At 48.6% G+C, this 22,888-nt stretch overlaps 1 protein-coding gene across 2 annotated transcripts in view; it reads left to right on the top strand.

Annotated features, from left to right (window-relative positions):
* The first annotated feature begins 204 nt into the window (after positions 1-204).
* LOC139564153 (uncharacterized) overlaps positions 205-22,888 on the top strand; it is a 41,746-nt gene continuing 19,062 nt past the window's right edge. Inside the window, exons 1-4 of one of the 2 annotated variants that reach the window (XM_071383382.1) lie at positions 205-403; positions 9,910-9,978; positions 11,974-11,994; positions 12,105-12,383. In XM_071383382.1, coding sequence (XP_071239483.1) covers positions 9,924-9,978; positions 11,974-11,994; positions 12,105-12,383 — 355 coding nt within the window. In that variant the 5' untranslated portion in view covers positions 205-403; positions 9,910-9,923. Of the gene's footprint in view, positions 404-494; positions 639-9,909; positions 9,979-11,973; positions 11,995-12,104; positions 12,384-22,888 lie in introns of those variants that run through there. The other variant, XM_071383381.1, reaches the window with a different exon arrangement.

Here is a 22,888-nt window from a genome sequence, read left to right on the forward strand (position 1 = left end):
TGAACTAAATCCTTCGACTCAGCCTTCACTCCTACCTCTCAGCTGAATAGCCTATACACAATACAGCTATTATAATGTTTTGTTATAAGGAAGATAAATCACTTCAGTTAAAAAGACAAACAACAAGCAATCGTTGCCTTGCTTGGGGCAATCGAATCCGGTGTTTACCGACAATAGTCGAGCGGCTCCGACCGAGAGCAAAATCCGACATATTCTGAGCATCTTCCAAATGTTCAGCTCCAGTCGTCAAGTGCTGCTCTTGGGGGGCGAAGTTGAGAAGGAGGGTGACGCCAAGAAGGGAGAGAAATACATGCATCAATAGGCTAGGCTACATATTTCTCCTACAATCTCGTTATAACGTTGCCTACTCTGTCAATACGGAGGAGATAGTGTGAATTTAAAGGTGAGTGAGCTAAGGGGATAAATATTTCTTACGTGTGGTGGATGTGATGAGATTCTTCAAATAAATTCGCCGCCTGGTGCGTGACGGGTTAAATTCTGCAGTTTTTGGTGAGATGCTCGTGAGGGTGTCTGTTGGCTTTCCTGTATATTGAGATGTTAGATTAATAGCCGATTATTATCCGATAAGGGCTTTATTGGATGAAAACAGGGCGTGCTTGTTCCGAAGAAGATGAAAGGTGAGACAATTGTGATTAGGTTGTCACGTTTATTGGGGGGAACGATTAAACAGACTATGCGCATCATCGGGATGGTGGTATGATGGGACACGTCTTCAATAATGCATTACCATGCTAATTTCACAGTCTGCTCTACAGAATGTCACACAAGGGGGCAATCATTAGACTACACAGGTTGAATAGGCTAGTGCCGGTCCAATGCCTATCCCTATTTATGACCATTTAGATTAGGCCTATAGCCTAATGTAAGACATTGCTTCAGAATTTGAGCCATAGCCTATGATAAGAAAACATCTCTGAAACAATGTAGCCTAACAGGGATATGCAATAAGCTATGTTATTTGAAATATTCCTGAATATTCCCATCATGGAATGCAATATGTCGCCTTAATTCGCAGTACCTGTTACTTCATGTGGAGATGAATTGTATGACTCAGTTTGGTCCTGTAAGATTATTGATGCATAATACACATCTAATCAATGCAAATGAGTAGTCTATGGATCCTGTCTCCCAATCAGTATATCTTAATATGTAGGACTATTATTTTTTTTATCGAATGGTTTAGCCTATACTGAATCCTTTATTTTTAAAGCATCCATCCATTATCAATTGAATGATGTGCTCCTGCAGCCTGTTCCGGCGCGCTGCTGCCTCCGGTGCTGTGCAGTGTCGCCCCCGCCGCTTATATGTTGATGACATATGGTGGCCTGAGTCTGCGCTGCCTGCATGTTACAATTGCCAACAGTTCAGGTACATGGCAGTATAGTACAGTGTGCGCTGCTGCTGATTGCTGTTAAGGGATGTCCTTGGCCTGTATGTCACTGCTATTCAAGCCTTTTTATGCTCTGAGGTTTATCTGTTGGGATTTTATGAACACTTGTTTGTCTTGTACACAAGGACACTTCAAAAGATGTGGGAATATTCCCATGTCTTGTTACTGTTGGGAGGGCATTCTTTTAATATGTTCTGGTTAAGATAGAAACACGTTACAGACCTATTTGTTTTTCCTGTCTGTCTCTAATTTGGCACAGATATATTTTTATTGGAAGACTGTAAACTGGAAGTGATGCTGATTGATGTATTGCTAGCGCCTGTAGTGGCCTATCTTCAACTGTCACAATTAGGAAATGATGAAGCTACATGTCATCTGTGAGTTGTCTTTCTATGTCCTCACTTGAAAGACAATGATGAGTTGAGGATGAGGACATTTACTGTAGCACTCTTCCCCCTCATGACCTCTGATCTGACAAGATCTGACAGGTGAAAGCAATATGGTGAAAACCTGTCCATTCCTTTCATATATATAAGAGAGAGACTGAGAGTGGGGCTGAGTGAGAGGGAGAAATACAGAGTGATTGAGAGAAAGAGGGATAGAGAGAAATACACCTAGAGAGAGGGGGAGAAAGATATATACAGTTGAAGTTGGAAGTTTACATACACTTAGGTTGGAGTCATTAAAACTCGTTTTTCAACCACTCCACAAATTTCTTGTCAAACAAACTATAGTTTTGGCAAGTCGTTTAGGACATCTACTTTGTGCATGACACAAGTAATTTTTCCAACAATTGTTTACAGACAGATTATTTCCCTTATAATTCACTGTATCACAATTCCAGTGGGAAAGAAGTTCACATACACTAAGTTGACTGTGCCTTTAAACAGCTTGGAAAATTCCAGAAAATGATGTCATGGCTTTAGAAGCTTCTGATAGTTTGAGTCAATTGGAGGTGTACCTGTGGATGTATTTCAAGGCCTACCTTAAAACTCAGTGCCTCATTGCTTGACATCATGGGAAAATCAAAAGAAATCAGCCAAGACCTCAGAAAAAAAATTGTAGACTTCCACAAGTCTGGTTCATCCTTGGGAGCAATTTCCAAATGCCTGAAAGTACCACGTTCATCTGTACAAACAATAGTATGCAAGTAAAAACACCATGGGACCACGCAGCTGTCATACTGCTCAGGAAGGAGACGCGTTCTGTCTCCTAGAGATGAACGTACTTTGGTGCGAAAAGTGCAAATCAATCCCAGAACAACAGCAAAGGACCTTGTGAAGATGCTGGAGGAACAGGTACAAAAGTATCTATATCCACAGTAAAACGAGTCCTATATCGACATAACCTGAAAGGTCGCTCAGCAAGGAATAAGCCACTGCTCCAAAACCTCCATAAAAAAGCCAGACTATGGTTTGCAACTGCACATGTGGACAAAGATCGTACTTTCTGGAGAAATGTCCTCTGGTCTGATGAAACAAAAATAGAACTGTTTGGCCATAATGACCATCGTTATGTTTGGAGGAAAAAGGGGGAGGCTTGCAAGCCGAAGAACACCATCCCAAACGTGAAGCACGTGGGTGACAGCATCATGTTGTGGGGGTGCTTTGCTGCAGGAGGGGCTAGTGCACTTCACAAAATAGATGGCATCATGAGGATGGAAAATTATTTGGACATATTGAAGCAACATCTCAAGACATCAATCAGGAAGTTAAAGCTTGGTCACAAATGGGTCTTCCAAATGAACAATGACCCCAAGCATTCTTCCAAAGTTGTGGCAAAATGGCTTAAGGACAACAAAGTCAAGGTATTGGAGTTGTCATCACAAAGCCCTGACCTCAATCCTATAGAACATTTGTGGAGGGAACTGAAAAAGTATGTGCGAGCAAGGAGGCCTACAATCCTGACTCAGTTACACCAGCTCTGTCAGGAGGAATGGGCCAAAATTCACCCAACTTATTGTGGGAAGCTTGTGGAAGGCTACCCGAAACGTTTGACCCAAGTTAAACAATTTAAAGGCAATGCTACAAAATACTAATTGAGTGTATGTAAACTTCTGACCCACTGGGAATGTGATGAAAGAAATAAAAGCTGAAATATTCATTATATAAATATTCATTCTCTCTACTACTATTCTGACATTTCACATTCTTAAAATAAAGTGGTGATCCTAACTAACCTAATACAGGGAACTTTTACTAGGATTAAATGTCAGGAATTGTGAAAAACTGAGTTCTAATGTATTCGGCTAAAGTGTATGTAAACTTCCGACTTCAACTGTACAGTGAGATAGAGACATGGACCTAGACAGAGAGAGAGATAGAGAGAATATTTTTAGAGTACTTAAAGAAGGGAAGGCGGTGGATAAATGAAGAGTCAGTCTATGTCTGTGTCATATGAGACCGCATCCATCATCCATTTTGATTTACACAACACTTCCAGGCAAGCAGCCCAGGGCTGCATCTCAACAGTCTAAAGTGGCTTCTTCCCCTTGTCTCCTTTCCTTTATCCGTCTCCTTGCCACAGGATGGATAAAAGCAGTATGGTTGATGTGTATTGTTGTGAATCTGCTTTCACCTATCAAGTAGTTTTACACTCATCAGAACAGATGAAGGAAAAGAGACAAAGAGAGGAAGCCTCTTAAGACTATTGAGATGCACCCATTGTCATTTGAACTAACCAGAAAGCCTTGACCTCCAGTAAACCACCTGAAGTAAACATTCAGCCTGTGTACTGGTCTGTTGTTCTTTTGCTTTTCTGACACTTCATGATTTAAGATTGTATTTTCTGGTGAGGGAGGAGAGGAGGGAAAGAGGGAGAGAGGAAGCGAATATTGGTCATGTGTGTTTGTGTCTACGGGATTTATGGACAAGTGTGTGTGTATTGTATCGTGTGTGTGTGTGTGTGTGTGTGTGTGTGTGTGTGTGTGTGTGTGTGTGTGTGTGTGTGTGTGTGTGTGTGTGTGTGTGTGTTTGGGGTGTGCATTTCCTTGCAGCCTGACTGGATACTTTGCCTTCATTACAGTGACAGAAGTATTAGGGGATAGATGCACCGACCACTGTGATTATGTAAGCCAAGGAGAATGATGGAAACGATGTGAAGGAATGAAGGACAGACAGACAGAGACATCTTTGTGGGGTTCATGCATCTGCAGTCATTGAAGGCTTTTCCGCCTCTTTAAAGGAGCTCAACAAAGGCCTGTCTGTACCTCCTCCTCTCTCCCTTCTCAGTGACCAGAGACTCAGAGGCTGCGTCCCAAATGGCACCCTATTCCCTATATAGTGCCCTACTTTTGATCAGAGCCGTATGGACCCTGGTTAAAAGTAGTGGAATATATAGGGTGCCATTTGGAACAAATCCCACATCTCAGATGAAGACTGACACAGTCTTTGAGTTCAGAGTGGGATGCTGCTGGAGCTGAGATGTTATAAGATAAGGAGGAGGAGAGGGTGAAAGGGGCATGAGAGGAGAAAGAGAGAGGGAGGGAGGGAGAGAAAGAGAGGGAGGGAGGGGGAGAAAAGAAGAATGAGAGGGAAGGACAGAGGAAGCATAGCAGAAATGGAATGGGAAATAAAGAGAGAGAAGGCAGAGAGAGAATAGAGGGATATAGAGAGTGGCATGAGGCAGAACAGGAAATAGAATGAGAAAAGATAGAAGGACAGAAAGCAGGAGAGGAGAGAAAGTAACAGCTGAGTCAGACAGAAAAAAAGAGAGAAAGGGACAAATTGGAAGATCGATGAGAAGATGATGCAGGGATGGAAAGAGGATAAGAGATGTGGGAGGAAACAGAGAGAAAAAGGGAGACAGGAAAATAAAATAAAGAGAGGGTGGCAGTAAAAAGAGAGTGAAATACATGACAGATAGAGAGGGACTGATAGAGAGGGACTGGGGAAGGAAGAGAGAGTGACAGATAGAGAGGGACTGGGGAAGGAAGAGAGAGTGACAGATAGAGAGGGACTGGGGAAGGAAGAGAGAGTGACAGATAGAGAGGGACTGGGGAAGGAAGAGAGAGTGACAGATAGAGAGGGACTGATAGAGAGTGACAGATAGAGAGGGACCGATAGAGAGTGGCAGATAGAGAGGGACTGATAGAGAGTGACAGATAGAGAGGGACTGATAGAGAGGAACTGAGGAAGGAAGAGAGAGTGACAGATAGAGAGGGACCGATAGAGAGTGGCAGATAGAGAGTGGCAGATAGAGAGGGACTGATAGAGAGTGACTGATAGAGAGTGACAGATAGAGAGGGATTGATAGAGAGTGACAGATAGAGAGGAACTGAGGAAGGAAGAGAGAGTGACAGATAGAGAGGGACTGATAGACAGGGACTGGGGAAGGAAGAGAGAGTGACAGATAGAGAGGGACTGGGGAAGGAAGAGAGAGTGACAGATAGAGTGTGACAGATAGAGAGGGACTGATAGAGAGTGACAGATAGAGAGGGACTGATAGAGAGTGACAGATAGAGAGGAACTGAGGAAGGAAGAGAGAGTGACAGATAGAGAGGGACTGATAGACAGGGACTGGGGAAGGAAGAGAGAGTGACAGATAGAGAGGGACTGGGGAAGGAAGAGAGAGTGACAGATAGAGAGTGACAGATAGAGAGTGACAGATAGAGAGGGACCGATAGAGAGTGGCAGATAGAGAGGGACTGATAGAGAGTGACAGATAGAGAGGGACTGATAGAGAGGAACTGAGGAAGGAAGAGAGAGTGACAGATAGAGAGGGACAGATAGAGAGGGACTGATAGAGAGGGACTGATAGAGAGGGACTGATAGAGAGTGACAGATAGAGAGGGACTGATAGAGAGTGACAGATAGAGAGGGACTGATAGAGAGTGACAGATAGAGGGACTGATAGAGAGGAACTGAGGAAGGAAGAGAGAGTGACAGATAGAGAAGTCTAGGTGAATAGGGGACAGAAAGAGAGAGAGATACAGAAAGAGGAAGGGAGGAAAAGAGGGAGTGAAGGATAGCAGATGGCCCAGTCCGGCAGCCCATGGTTAAAAGCCCAAAGAAGAGGAGGCGTGTGTGTGTGTGTGTGTGTGTGTGTGTGTGTGTGTGTGTGTGTGTGTGTGTGTGTGTGTGTGTGTGTGTGTGTGTGTGTGTGTGTGTGTGTGTGTGTGTGTGTGTGTGTGTGTGTGTGTGTGTGTGTGTGTCACTGTAAACCCAGTGAGGCGAGCACCAGGGTATTGTTTCCCTTACAAAAAAACATGTCAAATTTGTCCTAAAACCACATCTGACTCACATGTTTGCTTTTCCCACATTACATTTTTTACTTGATTTGTTCACATGTGAAAAATGTATGTGAAATGTCACAAGTGTCCGAAAACTACGTGTCTGACTCATGTGAATGTTTTTATTTGACATGTGACATATTTCACGTGATTTGTTTACACCTGTGTTCACACGTGTCCATAAACCACGTGTTTTTTCACGTGTTCCTTTCACATGTGATTTTTTGTAACGTTTCTGGCCCCAAATGATTCGAAAAACAATTTTTTCCTCCTTAAATGGAGTGGAAGATCTTGGATTATCTGCTTCACAGGTCCTCTAAAAACAACAACGCAGATATATTCCCCTTATGTGCTGTAGTGACACAAAGATGAACATGTTTCACATCCCTGTGTTCACACATTATGATATAACATCAAATCCAATTTGATTTGTCACATGCCCCGAATACAACAGGTGTAGACCTTACAGTGAAATGCTGAATACAACAGGTGTAGTAGACCTTACAGTGAAATACTGAATACAACAGGTGTAGTAGACCTTACAGTGAAATGCTGAATACAACAGGTGTAGTAGACCTTACAGTGAAATGCTGAATACAACAGGTGTAGTAGACCTTACAGTGAAATGCTGAATACAACAGGTGTAGTAGACCTTACAGTGAAATGCTGAATACAACAGGTGTAGTAGACCTTACAGTGAAATGCTGAATACAACAGGTGTAGTAGACCTTACAGTGAAATGCTGAATACAACAGGTGTAGTAGACCTTACAGTGAAATGCTGAATACAACAGGTGTAGTAGACCTTACAGTGAAATGCTGAATACAACAGGTGTAGACCTTACAGTGAAATGCTGAATACAACAGGTGTAGACCTTACAGTGAAATGCTGAATACAACAGGTGTAGTAGACCTTACAGTGAAATGCTGAATACAAGCCCTTAACCAACAATACAGTTTTAAGAAAAAACATGTTCTTATTACCATGTAATTCTTCAGTAATAAGAACACAGCAAGGTGTTCCCAACGTCATGTCCCAGGCAGAATCAACCTATGCAGACAGAACATGGCTGTACCAAGGGGTCACAACTGATGTGTGGTTGTTGCTGGTGTTGTCTGAGGGACCCTCTCCTCTGGGGCTCCGCTGTGTCCTGTCTTTTGTTTCAGATGTAATCAAATGACTGTGCTTTCAGGCTATGATAGTGGCTCGGCTCTCTGCCCAGTGCAGGGTGTAAGAGGCTGGGAGAAAGAGAGAGAAACAGAGAGAGGAGAAGATTGGATAAGAGTGTCTTGTAGCAGAGAGAGATGGTGGTTGGGGAATTATGACATTATCACATGCTAATTGTTCTCATTAACAAATGAGAGTAGCAGGTTTTCTGCTCCTGCCAACAGATCAGGTCTCTGCAGGTGGCGTCATGCTTCCTGCATTGTACACACATTCTCTCTCTCTCTCTTTCTCACACACACACACACACACACACACACACACACACACACACACACACACACACACACACACACACACACACACACACACACACACACACACACACACACACACACACAGCCAACAGTTCAGGCCTGTGTCTAAATGCTATCTCCTTTCATCTCTAGCGTTCAGGATCGCAGTGTCCTACAGTGTTTACAATCCTGATTAAGCATCCTGTTGCAGAATGGTTGTTGGGAGGGTGAACGCTTTGCTGCTTAATCTCAGCACCTCAATGGCATGCCATTCCCTTGACTCAGGGGAACTAGTTAAATCTGCCGCTACAGATGTAGGATCTTCATTTGATCACCCTGTTGCAGAATAACTTTCCTTCTATGCAGGACATTTAAAATGTGTAGTGTATTTGAGGTTTCAAAGGGATTCTGAAGTTTGTAATTACCACTTTGAAATGTCAGACTTTATTTGCCCTAATGAAAAATGTATCAACCCCTACAAAAATGTCCATTAATTATAATCCACATAATAATTCACATTTCCTGTTGCTGCAGGATTATTTTCCTGCTGTAGAAAACTGGCTGTAATTAAGGAAAAGGTGGATCTCTGTTTGAAACCCAGCCAAGCAATTACCCAGTTCCCCCCCAGTCCCAATTACCATTAATTATTACCAGGCTGTTTTAATTCAGGCATGTTCACTGACACCTAATCAATATACCAATCCCTGTCTGGGATCCATTGGGAGCCTATGGCGTCCTTGGGTGTATTATCCAGGAACCAAACAGACACTAACAGGCCAAAACGGGAAGGACTAACCTGAACTTGTCCAATAAGAAACACTCCTTTTCTTTGCAAAACCTTTCTGTTGCAAAACATTTTGCTACGGCTTGCTATGGTGAGCACTAATGAATACACCCCTAGTTCAAAACCTCAAACAAGCTCCAATGTGCATTTAAAGGGGAGGGATTATGAAAAAGAATAGGTTCTTGTTGTTTTTGTTGTTGCAATAAGTTCATGTATCTTTCAATCTTAAAGCCCCACTTGCTTGGTAACGTAAATCAACTATTGGAATTGAATTGGGAACTATTTACGCTACATGAGCACTGTGCTAGTTTGTTTCTTGGAACAGGGGAGGTGCTGCACTGCAGGCTATCGTTTGTACAACCTTTTGCATTGGTGGTAAATTTAATTCTCCTGGACATCAGGTGTAGGGATTCAATGCCGCAAAATATCTACTGAGCGTTTTTTTCTGTAAGTAATCATGTGTTGACGGTCGTCAGTGGATGAAAAACCTTGGCCCTGTTGGAATACTTTGAATATGACTGATATAACGTGACTGGTTTGGTGGATTGCTTTCATGATCTAACATGGAAGGGGGGAAAGATGTATTTTTTCAAAGATATCAGAGAGGAGGAAGAAACTTTGGGATGACCATTAGGATCAGAGGAACACACACACACACACACACTGCATTCACTCCTCTGGTGAAGTCAGACAAGCTAAGTGATCCTCATCCTCTCGGCTCCACTTCATGCGATGATGTCACCATGAGATGATGTCACCACCACAACATTCTATCATTGTCTATGAATTAGCTAAGGGAGCACCTCCCTCACCCTCACCCCCACCCATCCAAACACAATCAGATGGAGACACAGAAAGAACAACCGAGGGAGGAGAAGAGGATGTAGAGGTGATAGAGGGACAGAGAGAGAGAGAGAGAGATGGAGTGGCATTCTATTCTAATGTGCCACTTATCAAACACCATTTTTGTTTATACTCTATCTTTCCTTTATCTTATCTTCCCTTCATCTCTCCTTCTTTCCAGAGCCAGGAGATCTGATGAAGATGAAGACAGTCAGTGTGGCGGTGGTGCTGAGCTTGCTGCTCTGCTCAGGTATGTCGTTAAGCCCAGAGATGTATGACCAGATATGATAAGGTCACATGAGATAATACTTTATTGAGGCCCAAAGGGGGAATGTGACGGTAGCAGTCATCCATCTCTGATTCAGTTGAGTTATGTGGAGCTGTCCAGAGCAGTGTGGAGCTGTCCAGGGTAGCTGTCCAGAGTAGTGTGGAGCTGTCCAGGGTAGCTGTCCAGAGTTATGTGGAGCTGTCCAGAGCAGTGTGGAGCTGTCCAGGGTAGCTGTCCAGAGTAGTGTGGAGCTGTCCAGGGTAGCTGTCCAGAGTTATGTGGAGCTGTCCAGAGCAGTGTGGAGCTGTCCAGAGTAGTGTGGAGCTGTCCAGGGTAGCTGTCCAGAGTAGTGTGGAGATGTCCAGAGTAGCTGTCCAGAGTAGTGTCCAGAGTTATGTGGAGCTGTCCAGGGTAGCTGTCCAGGGTAGCTGTCCAGAGTAGCTGTCCAGAGTAGCTGTCCAGAGTAGCTGTCCAGGGTAGCTGTCCAGAGTAGCTGTCCAGAGTTATGTGGAGCTGTCCAGGGTAGCTGTCCAGAGTAGTGTGGAGCTGTCCAGAGTAGCTGTCCAGAGTAGTGTGGAGATGTCCAGAGTAGCTGTCCAGAGTAGTGTGGAGCTGTCCAGAGTAGTGTGGAGCGGTCCATAGTAGTGTGGAGCTGTCCAGAGCAGTGTGGAGCTGTCCAGTGTAGTGTCCAGAGTAGTGTGGAGCTGTCCAGAGCAGTGTGGAGCTGTCCAGAGCAATGTGGAGCTGTCCAGTGTAGTGTCCAGAGTAGTGTGGAGCTGTCCAGAGCAGTGTGGAGCTGTCCAGAGCACTGTGGAGCTGTCCAGAGTAGTGTCCAGAGTAGTGTGGAGCTGTCCAGAGTAGTGTGGAGCTGTCCAGAGCAGTGTGGAGCTGTCCAGAGCAGTGTGGAGCTGTCCAGAGCAGTGAGCAGTGTGGAGCTGTCCAGAGCAGTGTGGAGCTGTCCAGAGCAGTGTGGAGCTGTCCAGAGTAGTGTGGAGCTGTCCAGAGCAGTGTGGAGCTGTCCAGTGTAGTGTCCAGAGCAGTGTGGAGCTGTCCAGAGCAGTGTGGAGCTGTCCAGTGTAGTGTCCAGAGTAGTGTGGAGATGTCCAGAGCAGTGTGGAGCTGTCCAGAGTAGTGTCCAGATTAGTGTGGAGCTGTCCAGAGCAATGTGGAGCTGTCCAGAGCAGTGTGGAGCTGTCCAGAGTAGCTGTCCAGAGTAGTGTGGAGCTGTCCAGAGTAGTGTGGAGCTGTCCAGAGCAGTGTGGAGCTGTCCAGAGTAGTGTGGAGCTGTCCAGAGCAGTGTGGAGCTGTCCAGAGCAGTGTGGAGCTGTCCAGAGCAGTGTGGAGCTGTGGAGCTGTCCAGAGTAGTGTGGAGCTGTCCAGAGCAGTGTGGAGCTGTCCAGAGCAGTGTGGAGCTGTCCAGAGTAGTGTGGAGCTGTCCAGAGCAGTGTGGAGCTGTCCAGAGCAGTGTGGAGCTGTCCAGAGTAGCTGTCCAGAGCAGTGTGGAGCTGTCCAGGGTAGTGTGGAGCTGTCCAGAGCAGTGTGGAGCTGTCCAGAGTAGTTTGTGTATGTGTACAGGTTCAGTGTAAAAACAGGTTCAGTGTGTACAGGTTCAGTTTGTACAGGTTCAGTGTGTACAGGTTCAGTGTGTACAGGTTTAGTGTGTACAGGTTCAGTGTGTACAGGTTCAGTGTGTACAGGTTCAGTGTGTACAGGTTCAGTGTGTACAGGTTCAGTGTGTACAGGTTCAGTGTAAAAACAGGTTCAGTGTGTACAGGTTCAGTGTGTACAGGTTCAGTGTGTACAGGTTCAGTGTGTGGAATAATCCACCAGGAGTAATAGACACAACCATCTTTTTTTTCTTCTTATGGGTCCTTAAGACACAGTATAGTTATTGGTCATATATCTAACATATTTGATGAATTACATTTCTATGCATAATTATGAAATTACACCAACCTCTTTTCTCTTTGTCCGTAGCTCTGTCGGCCCCTTTGAAAGGTAAGCATCCCTGCCATCTGTTATCAATGCATCATTAGTTATGATATAGTATGAAGCTTTGTGATGCATTTCTGTGGAAATGTTAAACATACCCTCCCACCACCTCCCAGGTAAAGAAGACTCCCAGCAGACCATGTTCTTTGGGGAGGACTTCCATCTGCAGCTGCCCTCCCTGGCTGCAGAGGTTTTGTTCCAGCCCAGTAATGCCAAGGCGGGGGCTGAGGTGGTCCTGATGCGGGGTGGGTCCGTGATTGGTAACCGTGCCAAGCTCAACAGTCAGCTCAGTCACCTGATCCTAGCTAATGTGGGCGAGGGGGACGAGGGGACGTACTCGGTGAAGAACAACAAACAGCCGGAAGAGGTCCGACGCATCACACTCATCGTCAGAGGTATGGGGGCTGAGTGTTGGAAGAAGGAAAGTTGTCTCTGGGAGGGGGGTTGGAAGACGGTAAGTTGCTCTCTGGGAGGGGGGTTGGAAGACGGTAAGTTGCTCTCTGGGAGGGGGGTTGGAAGAAGGAAAGTTGTCTCTGGGAGGGGGGTTGGAAGAAGGAAAGATGTCTCTGGGAGGGGGGTTGGAAGTAGGAAAGATGTCTCTGGGAGGGGGGTTGGAAGAAGGAAAGATGCTCTCTGGGAGGGGGGTTGGAAGAAGGAAAGATGTCTCTGGGAGGGGGGTTGGAAGATAGGAAAGTTGTCTCTGGGAGGGGGGTTGGAAATACGGAAAGTTGTCTCTGGGAGGGGGGTTGGAAGAAGGAAAGTTGCTCTCTGGGAGGGGGGTTGGAAGAAGGAAAGTTGTCTCTGGGAGGGGGGTTGGAAGAAGGAAAGATGTCTCTGGGAGGGGGGTTGGAAGAAGGAAAGATGCTCTCTGGGAGGGGGGTTGGAAGATAGGAAAGTTGTCTCTGGGAGGGGGGTTGGAAGACGATAAGTTGCTCTCTGGGAGGGGGGTTGGAAGAAGGAAAGTTGCTCTCTGGGAGGGGGGTTGGAAGATAGGAAAGTTGTCTCTGGGAGGGGGGTTGGAAGAAGGAAAGTTCCTCTCTGGGAGGGGGGTTGGAAGAAGGAAAGATGTCTCTGGGAGGGGGGTTGGAAGAAGGAAAGATGTCTCTGGGAGGGGGGTTGGAAATAGGAAAGTTGTCTCTGGGAGGGGGGTTGGAAGGAAAGTTGCTCTCTGGGAGGGGGGTTGGAAGAAGGAAAGTTGTCTCTGGGAGGGGGGTTGGAAGACGGTAAGTTGCTCTCTGGGAGGGGGGTTGGAAGACGGTAAGTTGCTCTCTGGGAGGGGGGTTGGAAGAAGGAAAGTTGTCTCTGGGAGGGGGGTTGGAAGAAGGAAAGATGTCTCTGGGAGGGGGGTTGGAAGTAGGAAAGATGTCTCTGGGAGGGGGGTTGGAAGAAGGAAAGATGTCTCTGGGAGGGGGGTTGGAAGAAGGAAAGATGTCTCTGGGAGGGGGGTTGGAAATAGGAAAGTTGTCTCTGGGAGGGGGGTTGGAAATAGGAAAGTTGTCTCTGGGAGGGGGGTTGGAAGAAGGAAAGTTGCTCTCTGGGAGGGGGGTTGGAAGAAGGAAAGTTGTCTCTGGGAGGGGGGTTGGAAGAAGGAAAGATGTCTCTGGGAGGGGGGTTGGAAGAAGGAAAGATGTCTCTGGGAGGGGGGTTGGAAATAGGAAAGTTGTCTCTGGGAGGGGGGTTGGAAGGAAAGTTGCTCTCTGGGAGGGGGGTTGGAAGAAGGAAAGTTGTCTCTGGGAGGGGGGTTGGAAATAGGAAAGTTGTCTCTGGGAGGGGGGTTGGAAGAAGGAAAGTTCCTCTCTGGGAGGGGGGTTGGAAGAAGGAAAGATGTCTCTGGGAGGGGGGTTGGAAGAAGGAAAGATGTCTCTGGGAGGGGGGTTGGAAATAGGAAAGTTGTCTCTGGGAGGGGGGTTGGAAGGAAAGTTGCTCTCTGGGAGGGGGGTTGGAAGAAGGAAAGTTGTCTCTGGGAGGGGGGTTGGAAATAGGAAAGTTGTCTCTGGGAGGGGGGTTGGAAATAGGAAAGTTGCTCTCTGGGAGGGGGGTTGGAAATAGGAAAGTTGTCTCTGGGAGGGGGGTTGGAAATAGGAAAGTTGTTTCTGGGAGGGGGGTTGGAAGTAGGAAAGTTGTCTCTGGGAGTGGGGTTGGAAGAAGGAAAGTTGTCTCTGGGAGGGGGGTTGGAAATAGGAAAGTTGCTCTCTGGGAGGGGGGTTGGAAATAGGAAAGTTGTTTCTGGGAGGGGGGTTGGAAGAAGGAAAGTTGTCTCTGGGAGTGGGGTTGGAAGAAGGAAAGTTGTCTCTGGGAGGGGGGTTGGAAGAAGGAAAGTTGTCTCTGGGAGGGGGGTTGGAAATAGGAAAGTTGTCTCTGGGAGGGGGGTTGGAAGAAGGAAAGTTGCTCTCTGGGAGGGGGGTTGGAAGTAGGAAAGTTGCTCTCTGGGAGGGGGGTTGGAAGTAGGAAAGTTGCTCTCTGGGAGGAAGGTTGGAAGTAGGAAAGTTGTCTCTGGGAGGAAGGTTGGAAGTAGGAAAGTTGTCTCTGGGAGGGGGGTTGGAAGTAGGAAAGTTGCTCTCTGGGAGGGGGGTTGGAAGTAGGAAAGTTGTCTCTGGGAGGGGGGTTGGAAGAAGGAAAGTTGTCTCTGGGAGGGGGGTTGGAAATAGGAAAGTTGTCTCTGGGAGGGGGGTTGGAAGAAGGAAAGTTGCTCTCTGGGAGGGGGGTTGGAAGTAGGATAGTTGCTCTCTGGGAGGGGGGTTGGAAGTAGGAAAGTTGCTCTCTGGGAGGAAGGTTGGAAGTAGGAAAGTTGTCTCTGGGAGGAAGGTTGGAAGTAGGAAAGTTGTCTCTGGGAGGGGGGTTGGAAGTAGGAAAGTTGCTCTCTGGGAGGGGGGTTGGAAGTAGGAAAGTTGTCTCTGGGAGGGGGGTTGGAAGTAGGAAAGTTGCTCTCTGGGAGGGGGGTTGGAAGTAGGAAAGTTGTCTCTGGGAGGGGGGTTGGAAGTAGGAAAGTTGTCTCTGGGAGGGGGGTTGGAAGTAGGAAAGTTGTCTCTGGGAGGGGGGTTGGAAGTAGGAAAGTTGTCTCTGGGAGGGGGGTTGGAAGTAGGAAAGTTGTCTCTGGGAGGGGGGTTGGAAGTAGGAAAGTTGTCTCTGGGAGGGGGGTTGGAAGAAGGAAAGTTGCTCTCTGGGAGGGGGGTTGGAAGAAGGAAAGATGTCTCTGGGAGGGGGGTTGGAAGTAGGAAAGATGTCTCTGGGAGGGGGGTTGGAAGAAGGAAACATGTCTCTGGGAGGGGGGTTGGAAGAAGGAAAGATGTCTCTGGGAGGGGGGTTGGAAATATGAAAGTTTTCTCTGGGAGGGGGGTTGGAAGAATGAAAGATGTCTCTGGGAGGGGGGTTGGAAGTAGGAAAGTTGCTCTCTGGGAGGAAGGTTGGAAGAAGGAAAGTTGTCTCTGGGAGGGGGGTTGGAAGTAAGAAAGTTGCTCTCTGGGAGGAAGGTTGGAAGAAGGAAAGTTGTCTCTGGGAGGGGGGTTGGAAGAAGGAAAGTTGTCTCTGGGAGGGGGGTTGGAAGAATGAAAGATGTCTTTGGGAGGGGGGTTGGAAATAGGAAAGTTGTCTCTGGGAGGGGGGTTGGAAATAGGAAAGTTGTCTCTGGGAGGGGGGTTGGAAATAGGAAAGTTGTTTCTGGGAGGGGGGTTGGAAGAAGGAAAGTTGTCTCTGGGAGGGGGGTTGGAAATAGGAAAGTTGCTCTCTGGGAGGGGGGTTGGAAATAGGAAAGTTGTCTCTGGGAGGGGGGTTGGAAATAGGAAAGTTGTTTCTGGGAGGGGGGTTGGAAGTAGGAAAGTTGTCTCTGGGAGTGGGGTTGGAAGAAGGAAAGTTGTCTCTGGGAGGGGGGTTGGAAATAGGAAAGTTGCTCTCTGGGAGGGGGGTTGGAAATAGGAAAGTTGTTTCTGGGAGGGGGGTTGGAAGAAGGAAAGTTGTCTCTGGGAGTGGGGTTGGAAGAAGGAAAGTTGTCTCTGGGAGGGGGGTTGGAAGAAGGAAAGTTGTCTCTGGGAGGGGGGTTGGAAATAGGAAAGTTGTCTCTGGGAGGGGGGTTGGAAGAAGGAATGTTGCTCTCTGGGAGGGGGGTTGGAAGTAGGAAAGTTGCTCTCTGGGAGGGGGGTTGGAAGTAGGAAAGTTGCTCTCTGGGAGGAAGGTTGGAAGTAGGAAAGTTGTCTCTGGGAGGAAGGTTGGAAGTAGGAAAGTTGTCTCTGGGAGGGGGGTTGGAAGTAGGAAAGTTGCTCTCTGGGAGGGGGGTTGGAAGTAGGAAAGTTGTCTCTGGGAGGGGGGTTGGAAGAAGGAAAGTTGTCTCTGGGAGGGGGGTTGGAAATAGGAAAGTTGTCTCTGGGAGGGGGGTTGGAAGAAGGAAAGTTGCTCTCTGGGAGGGGGGTTGGAAGTAGGAAAGTTGCTCTCTGGGAGGGGGGTTGGAAGAAGGAAAGTTGTCTCTGGGAGGGGGGTTGGAAATAGGAAAGTTGTCTCTGGGAGGGGGGTTGGAAGAAGGAAAGTTCCTCTCTGGGAGGGGGGTTGGAAGAAGGAAAGATGTCTCTGGGAGGGGGGTTGGAAGAAGGAAAGATGTCTCTGGGAGGGGGGTTGGAAATAGGAAAGTTGTCTCTGGGAGGGGGGTTGGAAGGAAAGTTGCTCTCTGGGAGGGGGGTTGGAAGAAGGAAAGTTGTCTCTGGGAGGGGGGTTGGAAATAGGAAAGTTGTCTCTGGGAGGGGGGTTGGAAATAGGAAAGTTGCTCTCTGGGAGGGGGGTTGGAAATAGGAAAGTTGTCTCTGGGAGGGGGGTTGGAAATAGGAAAGTTGTTTCTGGGAGGGGGGTTGGAAGTAGGAAAGTTGTCTCTGGGAGTGGGGTTGGAAGAAGGAAAGTTGTCTCTGGGAGGGGGGTTGGAAATAGGAAAGTTGCTCTCTGGGAGGGGGGTTGGAAATAGGAAAGTTGTTTCTGGGAGGGGGGTTGGAAGAAGGAAAGTTGTCTCTGGGAGTGGGGTTGGAAGAAGGAAAGTTGTCTCTGGGAGGGGGGTTGGAAGAAGGAAAGTTGTCTCTGGGAGGGGGGTTGGAAATAGGAAAGTTGTCTCTGGGAGGGGGGTTGGAAGAAGGAAAGTTGTTCTCTGGGAGGGGGGTTGGAAGTAGAAAAGTTGCTCTCTGGGAGGGGGGTTGGAAGTAGGAAAGTTGCTCTCTGGGAGGAAGGTTGGAAGTAGGAAAGTTGTCTCTGGGAGGAAGGTTGGAAGTAGGAAAGTTGTCTCTGGGAGGGGGGTTGGAAGTAGGAAAGTTGCTCTCTGGGAGGGGGGTTGGAAGTAGGAAAGTTGTCTCTGGGAGGGGGGTTGGAAGAAGGAAAGTTGTCTCTGGGAGGGGGGTTGGAAATAGGAAAGTTGTCTCTGGGAGGGGGGTTGGAAGAAGGAAAGTTGCTCTCTGGGAGGGGGGTTGGAAGTAGGAAAGTTGCTCTCTGGGAGGGGGGTTGGAAGTAGGAAAGTTGCTCTCTGGGAGGAAGGTTGGAAGTAGGAAAGTTGTCTCTGGGAGGAAGGTTGGAAGTAGGAAAGTTGTCTCTGGGAGGGGGGTTGGAAGTAGGAAAGTTGCTCTCTGGGAGGGGGGTTGGAAGTAGGAAAGTTGTCTCTGGGAGGGGGGTTGGAAGTAGGAAAGTTGTCTCTGGGAGGGGGGTTGGAAGTAGGAAAGTTGTCTCTGGGAGGGGGGTTGGAAGTAGGAAAGTTGTCTCTGGGAGGGGGGTTGGAAGTAGGAAAGTTGTCTCTGGGAGGGGGGTTGGAAGTAGGAAAGTTGTCTCTGGGAGGGGGGTTGGAAGTAGGAAAGTTGTCTCTGGGAGGGGGGTTGGAAGAAGGAAAGTTGCTCTCTGGGAGGGGGGTTGGAAGAAGGAAAGATGTCTCTGGGAGGGGGGTTGGAAGTAGGAAAGATGTCTCTGGGAGGGGGGTTGGAAGAAGGAAACATGTCTCTGGGAGGGGGGTTGGAAGAAGGAAACATGTCTCTGGGAGGGGGGTTGGAAATAGGAAAGTTTTCTCTGGGAGGGGGGTTGGAAGAATGAAAGATGTCTCTGGGAGGGGGGTTGGAAATATGAAAGTTGTCTCTGGGAGGGGGGTTGGAAGTAGGAAAGTTGCTCTCTGGGAGGAAGGTTGGAAGAAGGAAAGTTGTCTCTGGGAGGGGGGTTGGAAGTAAGAAAGTTGCTCTCTGGGAGGAAGGTTGGAAGAAGGAAAGTTGTCTCTGGGAGGGGGGTTGGAAGAAGGAAAGTTGTCTCTGGGAGGGGGGTTGGAAGAAGGAAAGTTGTCTCTGGGAGGGGGGTTGGAAGAATGAAAGATGTCTCTGGGAGGGGGGTTGGAAATAGGAAAGTTGTCTCTGGGAGGGGGGTTGGAAATAGGAAAGTTGTCTCTGGGAGGGGGGTTGGAAATAGGAAAGTTGTTTCTGGGAGGGGGGTTGGAAGAAGGAAAGTTGTCTCTGGGAGGGGGGTTGGAAATAGGAAAGTTGCTCTCTGGGAGGGGGGTTGGAAATAGGAAAGTTGTCTCTGGGAGGGGGGTTGGAAATAGGAAAGTTGTTTCTGGGAGGGGGGTTGGAAGTAGGAAAGTTGTCTCTGGGAGTGGGGTTGGAAGAAGGAAAGTTGTCTCTGGGAGGGGGGTTGGAAATAGGAAAGTTGCTCTCTGGGAGGGGGGTTGGAAATAGGAAAGTTGTTTCTGGGAGGGGGGTTGGAAGAAGGAAAGTTGTCTCTGGGAGTGGGGTTGGAAGAAGGAAAGTTGTCTCTGGGAGGGGGGTTGGAAGAAGGAAAGTTGTCTCTGGGAGGGGGGTTGGAAATAGGAAAGTTGTCTCTGGGAGGGGGGTTGGAAGAAGGAAAGTTGCTCTCTGGGAGGGGGGTTGGAAGTAGGAAAGTTGCTCTCTGGGAGGGGGGTTGGAAGTAGGAAAGTTGCTCTCTGGGAGGAAGGTTGGAAGTAGGAAAGTTGTCTCTGGGAGGAAGGTTGGAAGTAGGAAAGTTGTCTCTGGGAGGGGGGTTGGAAGTAGGAAAGTTGCTCTCTGGGAGGGGGGTTGGAAGTAGGAAAGTTGTCTCTGGGAGGGGGGTTGGAAGAAGGAAAGTTGTCTCTGGGAGGGGGGTTGGAAATAGGAAAGTTGTCTCTGGGAGGGGGGTTGGAAGAAGGAAAGTTGCTCTCTGGGAGGGGGGTTGGAAGTAGGAAAGTTGCTCTCTGGGAGGGGGGTTGGAAGTAGGAAAGTTGCTCTCTGGGAGGAAGGTTGGAAGTAGGAAAGTTGTCTCTGGGAGGAAGGTTGGAAGTAGGAAAGTTGTCTCTGGGAGGGGGGTTGGAAGTAGGAAAGTTGCTCTCTGGGAGGGGGGTTGGAAGTAGGAAAGTTGTCTCTGGGAGGGGGGTTGGAAGAAGGAAAGTTGTCTCTGGGAGGGGGGTTGGAAATAGGAAAGTTGTCTCTGGGAGGGGGGTTGGAAGGAAAGCTGCTCTCTGGGAGGGGGGTTGGAAGAAGGAAAGTTGTCTCTGGGAGGGGGGTTGGAAATAGGAAAGTTGTCTCTGGGAGGGGGGTTGGAAATAGGAAAGTTTTCTCTGGGAGGGGGGTTGGAAGAATGAAAGATGTCTCTGGGAGGGGGGTTGGAAATAGGAAAGTTGTCTCTGGGAGGGGGGTTGGAAGTAGGAAAGTTGCTCTCTGGGAGGAAGGTTGGAAGAAGGAAAGTTGTCTCTGGGAGGGGGGTTGGAAGTAGGAAAGTTGCTCTCTGGGAGGAAGGTTGGAAGAAGGAAAGTTGTCTCTGGGAGGGGGGTTGGAAGTAGGAAAGTTGCTCTCTGGGAGGAAGGTTGGAAGTAGGAAAGTTGTCTCTGGGAGGAAGGTTGGAAGTAGGAAAGTTGTCTCTGGGAGGGGGGTTGGAAGTAGGAAAGTTGCTCTCTGGGAGGGGGGTTGGAAGTAGGAAAGTTGTCTCTGGGAGGGGGGTTGGAAGTAGGAAAGTTGCTCTCTGGGAGGGGGGTTGGAAGTAGGAAAGTTGTCTCTGGGAGGGGGGTTGGAAGTAGGAAAGTTGTCTCTGGGAGGGGGGTTGGAAGTAGGAAAGTTGTCTCTGGGAGGGGGGTTGGAAGTAGGAAAGTTGTCTCTGGGAGGGGGGTTGGAAGTAGGAAAGTTGTCTCTGGGAGGGGGGTTGGAAGTAGGAAAGTTGTCTCTGGGAGGGGGGTTGGAAGAAGGAAAGTTGCTCTCTGGGAGGGGGGTTGGAAGAAGGAAAGATGTCTCTGGGAGGGGGGTTGGAAGTAGGAAAGATGTCTCTGGGAGGGGGGTTGGAAGAAGGAAACATGTCTCTGGGAGGGGGGTTGGAAGAAGGAAAGATGTCTCTGGGAGGGGGGTTGGAAATAGGAAAGTTTTCTCTGGGAGGGGGGTTGGAAGAATGAAAGATGTCTCTGGGAGGGGGGTTGGAAATATGAAAGTTGTCTCTGGGAGGGGGGTTGGAAGTAGGAAAGTTGCTCTCTGGGAGGAAGGTTGGAAGAAGGAAAGTTGTCTCTGGGAGGGGGGTTGGAAGTAAGAAAGTTGCTCTCTGGGAGGAAGGTTGGAAGAAGGAAAGTTGTCTCTGGGAGGGGGGTTGGAAGAAGGAAAGTTATCTCTGGGAGGGGGGTTGGAAGAAGGAAAGTTGTCTCTGGGAGGGGGGTTGGAAGAATGAAAGATGTCTCTGGGAGGGGGGTTGGAAATAGGAAAGTTGTCTCTGGGAGGGGGGTTGGAAATAGGAAAGTTGTCTCTGGGAGGGGGGTTGGAAATAGGAAAGTTGTTTCTGGGAGGGGGGTTGGAAGAAGGAAAGTTGTCTCTGGGAGGGGGGTTGGAAATAGGAAAGTTGCTCTCTGGGAGGGGGGTTGGAAATAGGAAAGTTGTCTCTGGGAGGGGGGTTGGAAATAGGAAAGTTGTTTCTGGGAGGGGGGTTGGAAGTAGGAAAGTTGTCTCTGGGAGTGGGGTTGGAAGAAGGAAAGTTGTCTCTGGGAGGGGGGTTGGAAATAGGAAAGTTGCTCTCTGGGAGGGGGGTTGGAAATAGGAAAGTTGTTTCTGGGAGGGGGGTTGGAAGAAGGAAAGTTGTCTCTGGGAGTGGGGTTGGAAGAAGGAAAGTTGTCTCTGGGAGGGGGGTTGGAAGAAGGAAAGTTGTCTCTGGGAGGGGGGTTGGAAATAGGAAAGTTGTCTCTGGGAGGGGGGTTGGAAGAAGGAAAGTTGCTCTCTGGGAGGGGGGTTGGAAGTAGGAAAGTTGCTCTCTGGGAGGGGGGTTGGAAGTAGGAAAGTTGCTCTCTGGGAGGAAGGTTGGAAGCAGGAAAGTTGTCTCTGGGAGGAAGGTTGGAAGTAGGAAAGTTGTCTCTGGGAGGGGGGTTGGAAGTAGGAAAGTTGCTCTCTGGGAGGGGGGTTGGAAGTAGGAAAGTTGTCTCTGGGAGGGGGGTTGGAAGAAGGAAAGTTGTCTCTGGGAGGGGGGTTGGAAATAGGAAAGTTGTCTCTGGGAGGGGGGTTGGAAGAAGGAAAGTTGCTCTCTGGGAGGGGGGTTGGAAGTAGGAAAGTTGCTCTCTGGGAGGGGGGTTGGAAGTAGGAAAGTTGCTCTCTGGGAGGAAGGTTGGAAGTAGGAAAGTTGTCTCTGGGAGGAAGGTTGGAAGTAGGAAAGTTGTCTCTGGGAGGGGGGTTGGAAGTAGGAAAGTTGCTCTCTGGGAGGGGGGTTGGAAGTAGGAAAGTTGTCTCTGGGAGGGGGGTTGGAAGAAGGAAAGTTGTCTCTGGGAGGGGGGTTGGAAATAGGAAAGTTGTCTCTGGGAGGGGGGTTGGAAGGAAAGCTGCTCTCTGGGAGGGGGGTTGGAAGAAGGAAAGTTGTCTCTGGGAGGGGGGTTGGAAATAGGAAAGTTGTCTCTGGGAGGGGGGTTGGAAATAGGAAAGTTTTCTCTGGGAGGGGGGTTGGAAGAATGAAAGATGTCTCTGGGAGGGGGGTTGGAAATATGAAAGTTGTCTCTGGGAGGGGGGTTGGAAGTAGGAAAGTTGCTCTCTGGGAGGAAGGTTGGAAGAAGGAAAGTTGTCTCTGGGAGGGGGGTTGGAAGTAGGAAAGTTGCTCTCTGGGAGGAAGGTTGGAAGAAGGAAAGTTGTCTCTGGGAGGGGGGTTGGAAGAAGGAAAGTTGTCTCTGGGAGGGGGGTTGGAAGAAGGAAAGATGTCTCTGGGAGGGGGGTTGGAAGATAGGAAAGATGTCTCTGGGAGGGGGGTTGGAAATAGGAAAGTTGTCTCTGGGAGGGGGGTTGGAAATAGGAAAGTTGCTCTCTGGGAGGGGGGTTGGAAATAGGAAAGTTGCTCTCTGGGAGGGGGGTTGGAAATAGGAAAGTTGTTTCTGGGAGGGGGGTTGGAAGTAGGAAAGTTGTCTCTGGGAGTGGGGTTGGAAGAAGGAAAGTTGTCTCTGGGAGGGGGGTTGGAAATAGGAAAGTTGCTTTCTGGGAGGGGGGTTGGAAATAGGAAAGTTGTTTCTGGGAGGGGGGTTGGAAGAAGGAAAGTTGTCTCTGGGAGTGGGGTTGGAAGAAGGAAAGTTGTCTCTGGGAGGGGGGTTGGAAGAAGGAAAGTTGTCTCTGGGAGGGGGGTTGGAAATAGGAAAGTTGTCTCTGGGAGGGGGGTTGGAAGAAGGAAAGTTGCTCTCTGGGAGGGGGGTTGGAAGTAGGAAAGTTGCTCTCTGGGAGGGGGGTTGGAAGTAGGAAAGTTGCTCTCTGGGAGGAAGGTTGGAAGTAGGAAAGTTGTCTCTGGGAGGAAGGTTGGAAGTAGGAAAGTTGTCTCTGGGAGGGGGGTTGGAAGTAGGAAAGTTGCTCTCTGGGAGGGGGGTTGGAAGTAGGAAAGTTGTCTCTGGGAGGGGGGTTGGAAGAAGGAAAGTTGTCTCTGGGAGGGGGGTTGGAAATAGGAAAGTTGTCTCTGGGAGGGGGGTTGGAAGAAGGAAAGT

Source organism: Salvelinus alpinus, chromosome 35 (assembly GCF_045679555.1).
Source record: "Salvelinus alpinus chromosome 35, SLU_Salpinus.1, whole genome shotgun sequence".
NCBI classification, from domain to species: Eukaryota; Metazoa; Chordata; class Actinopteri; order Salmoniformes; family Salmonidae; genus Salvelinus; species Salvelinus alpinus.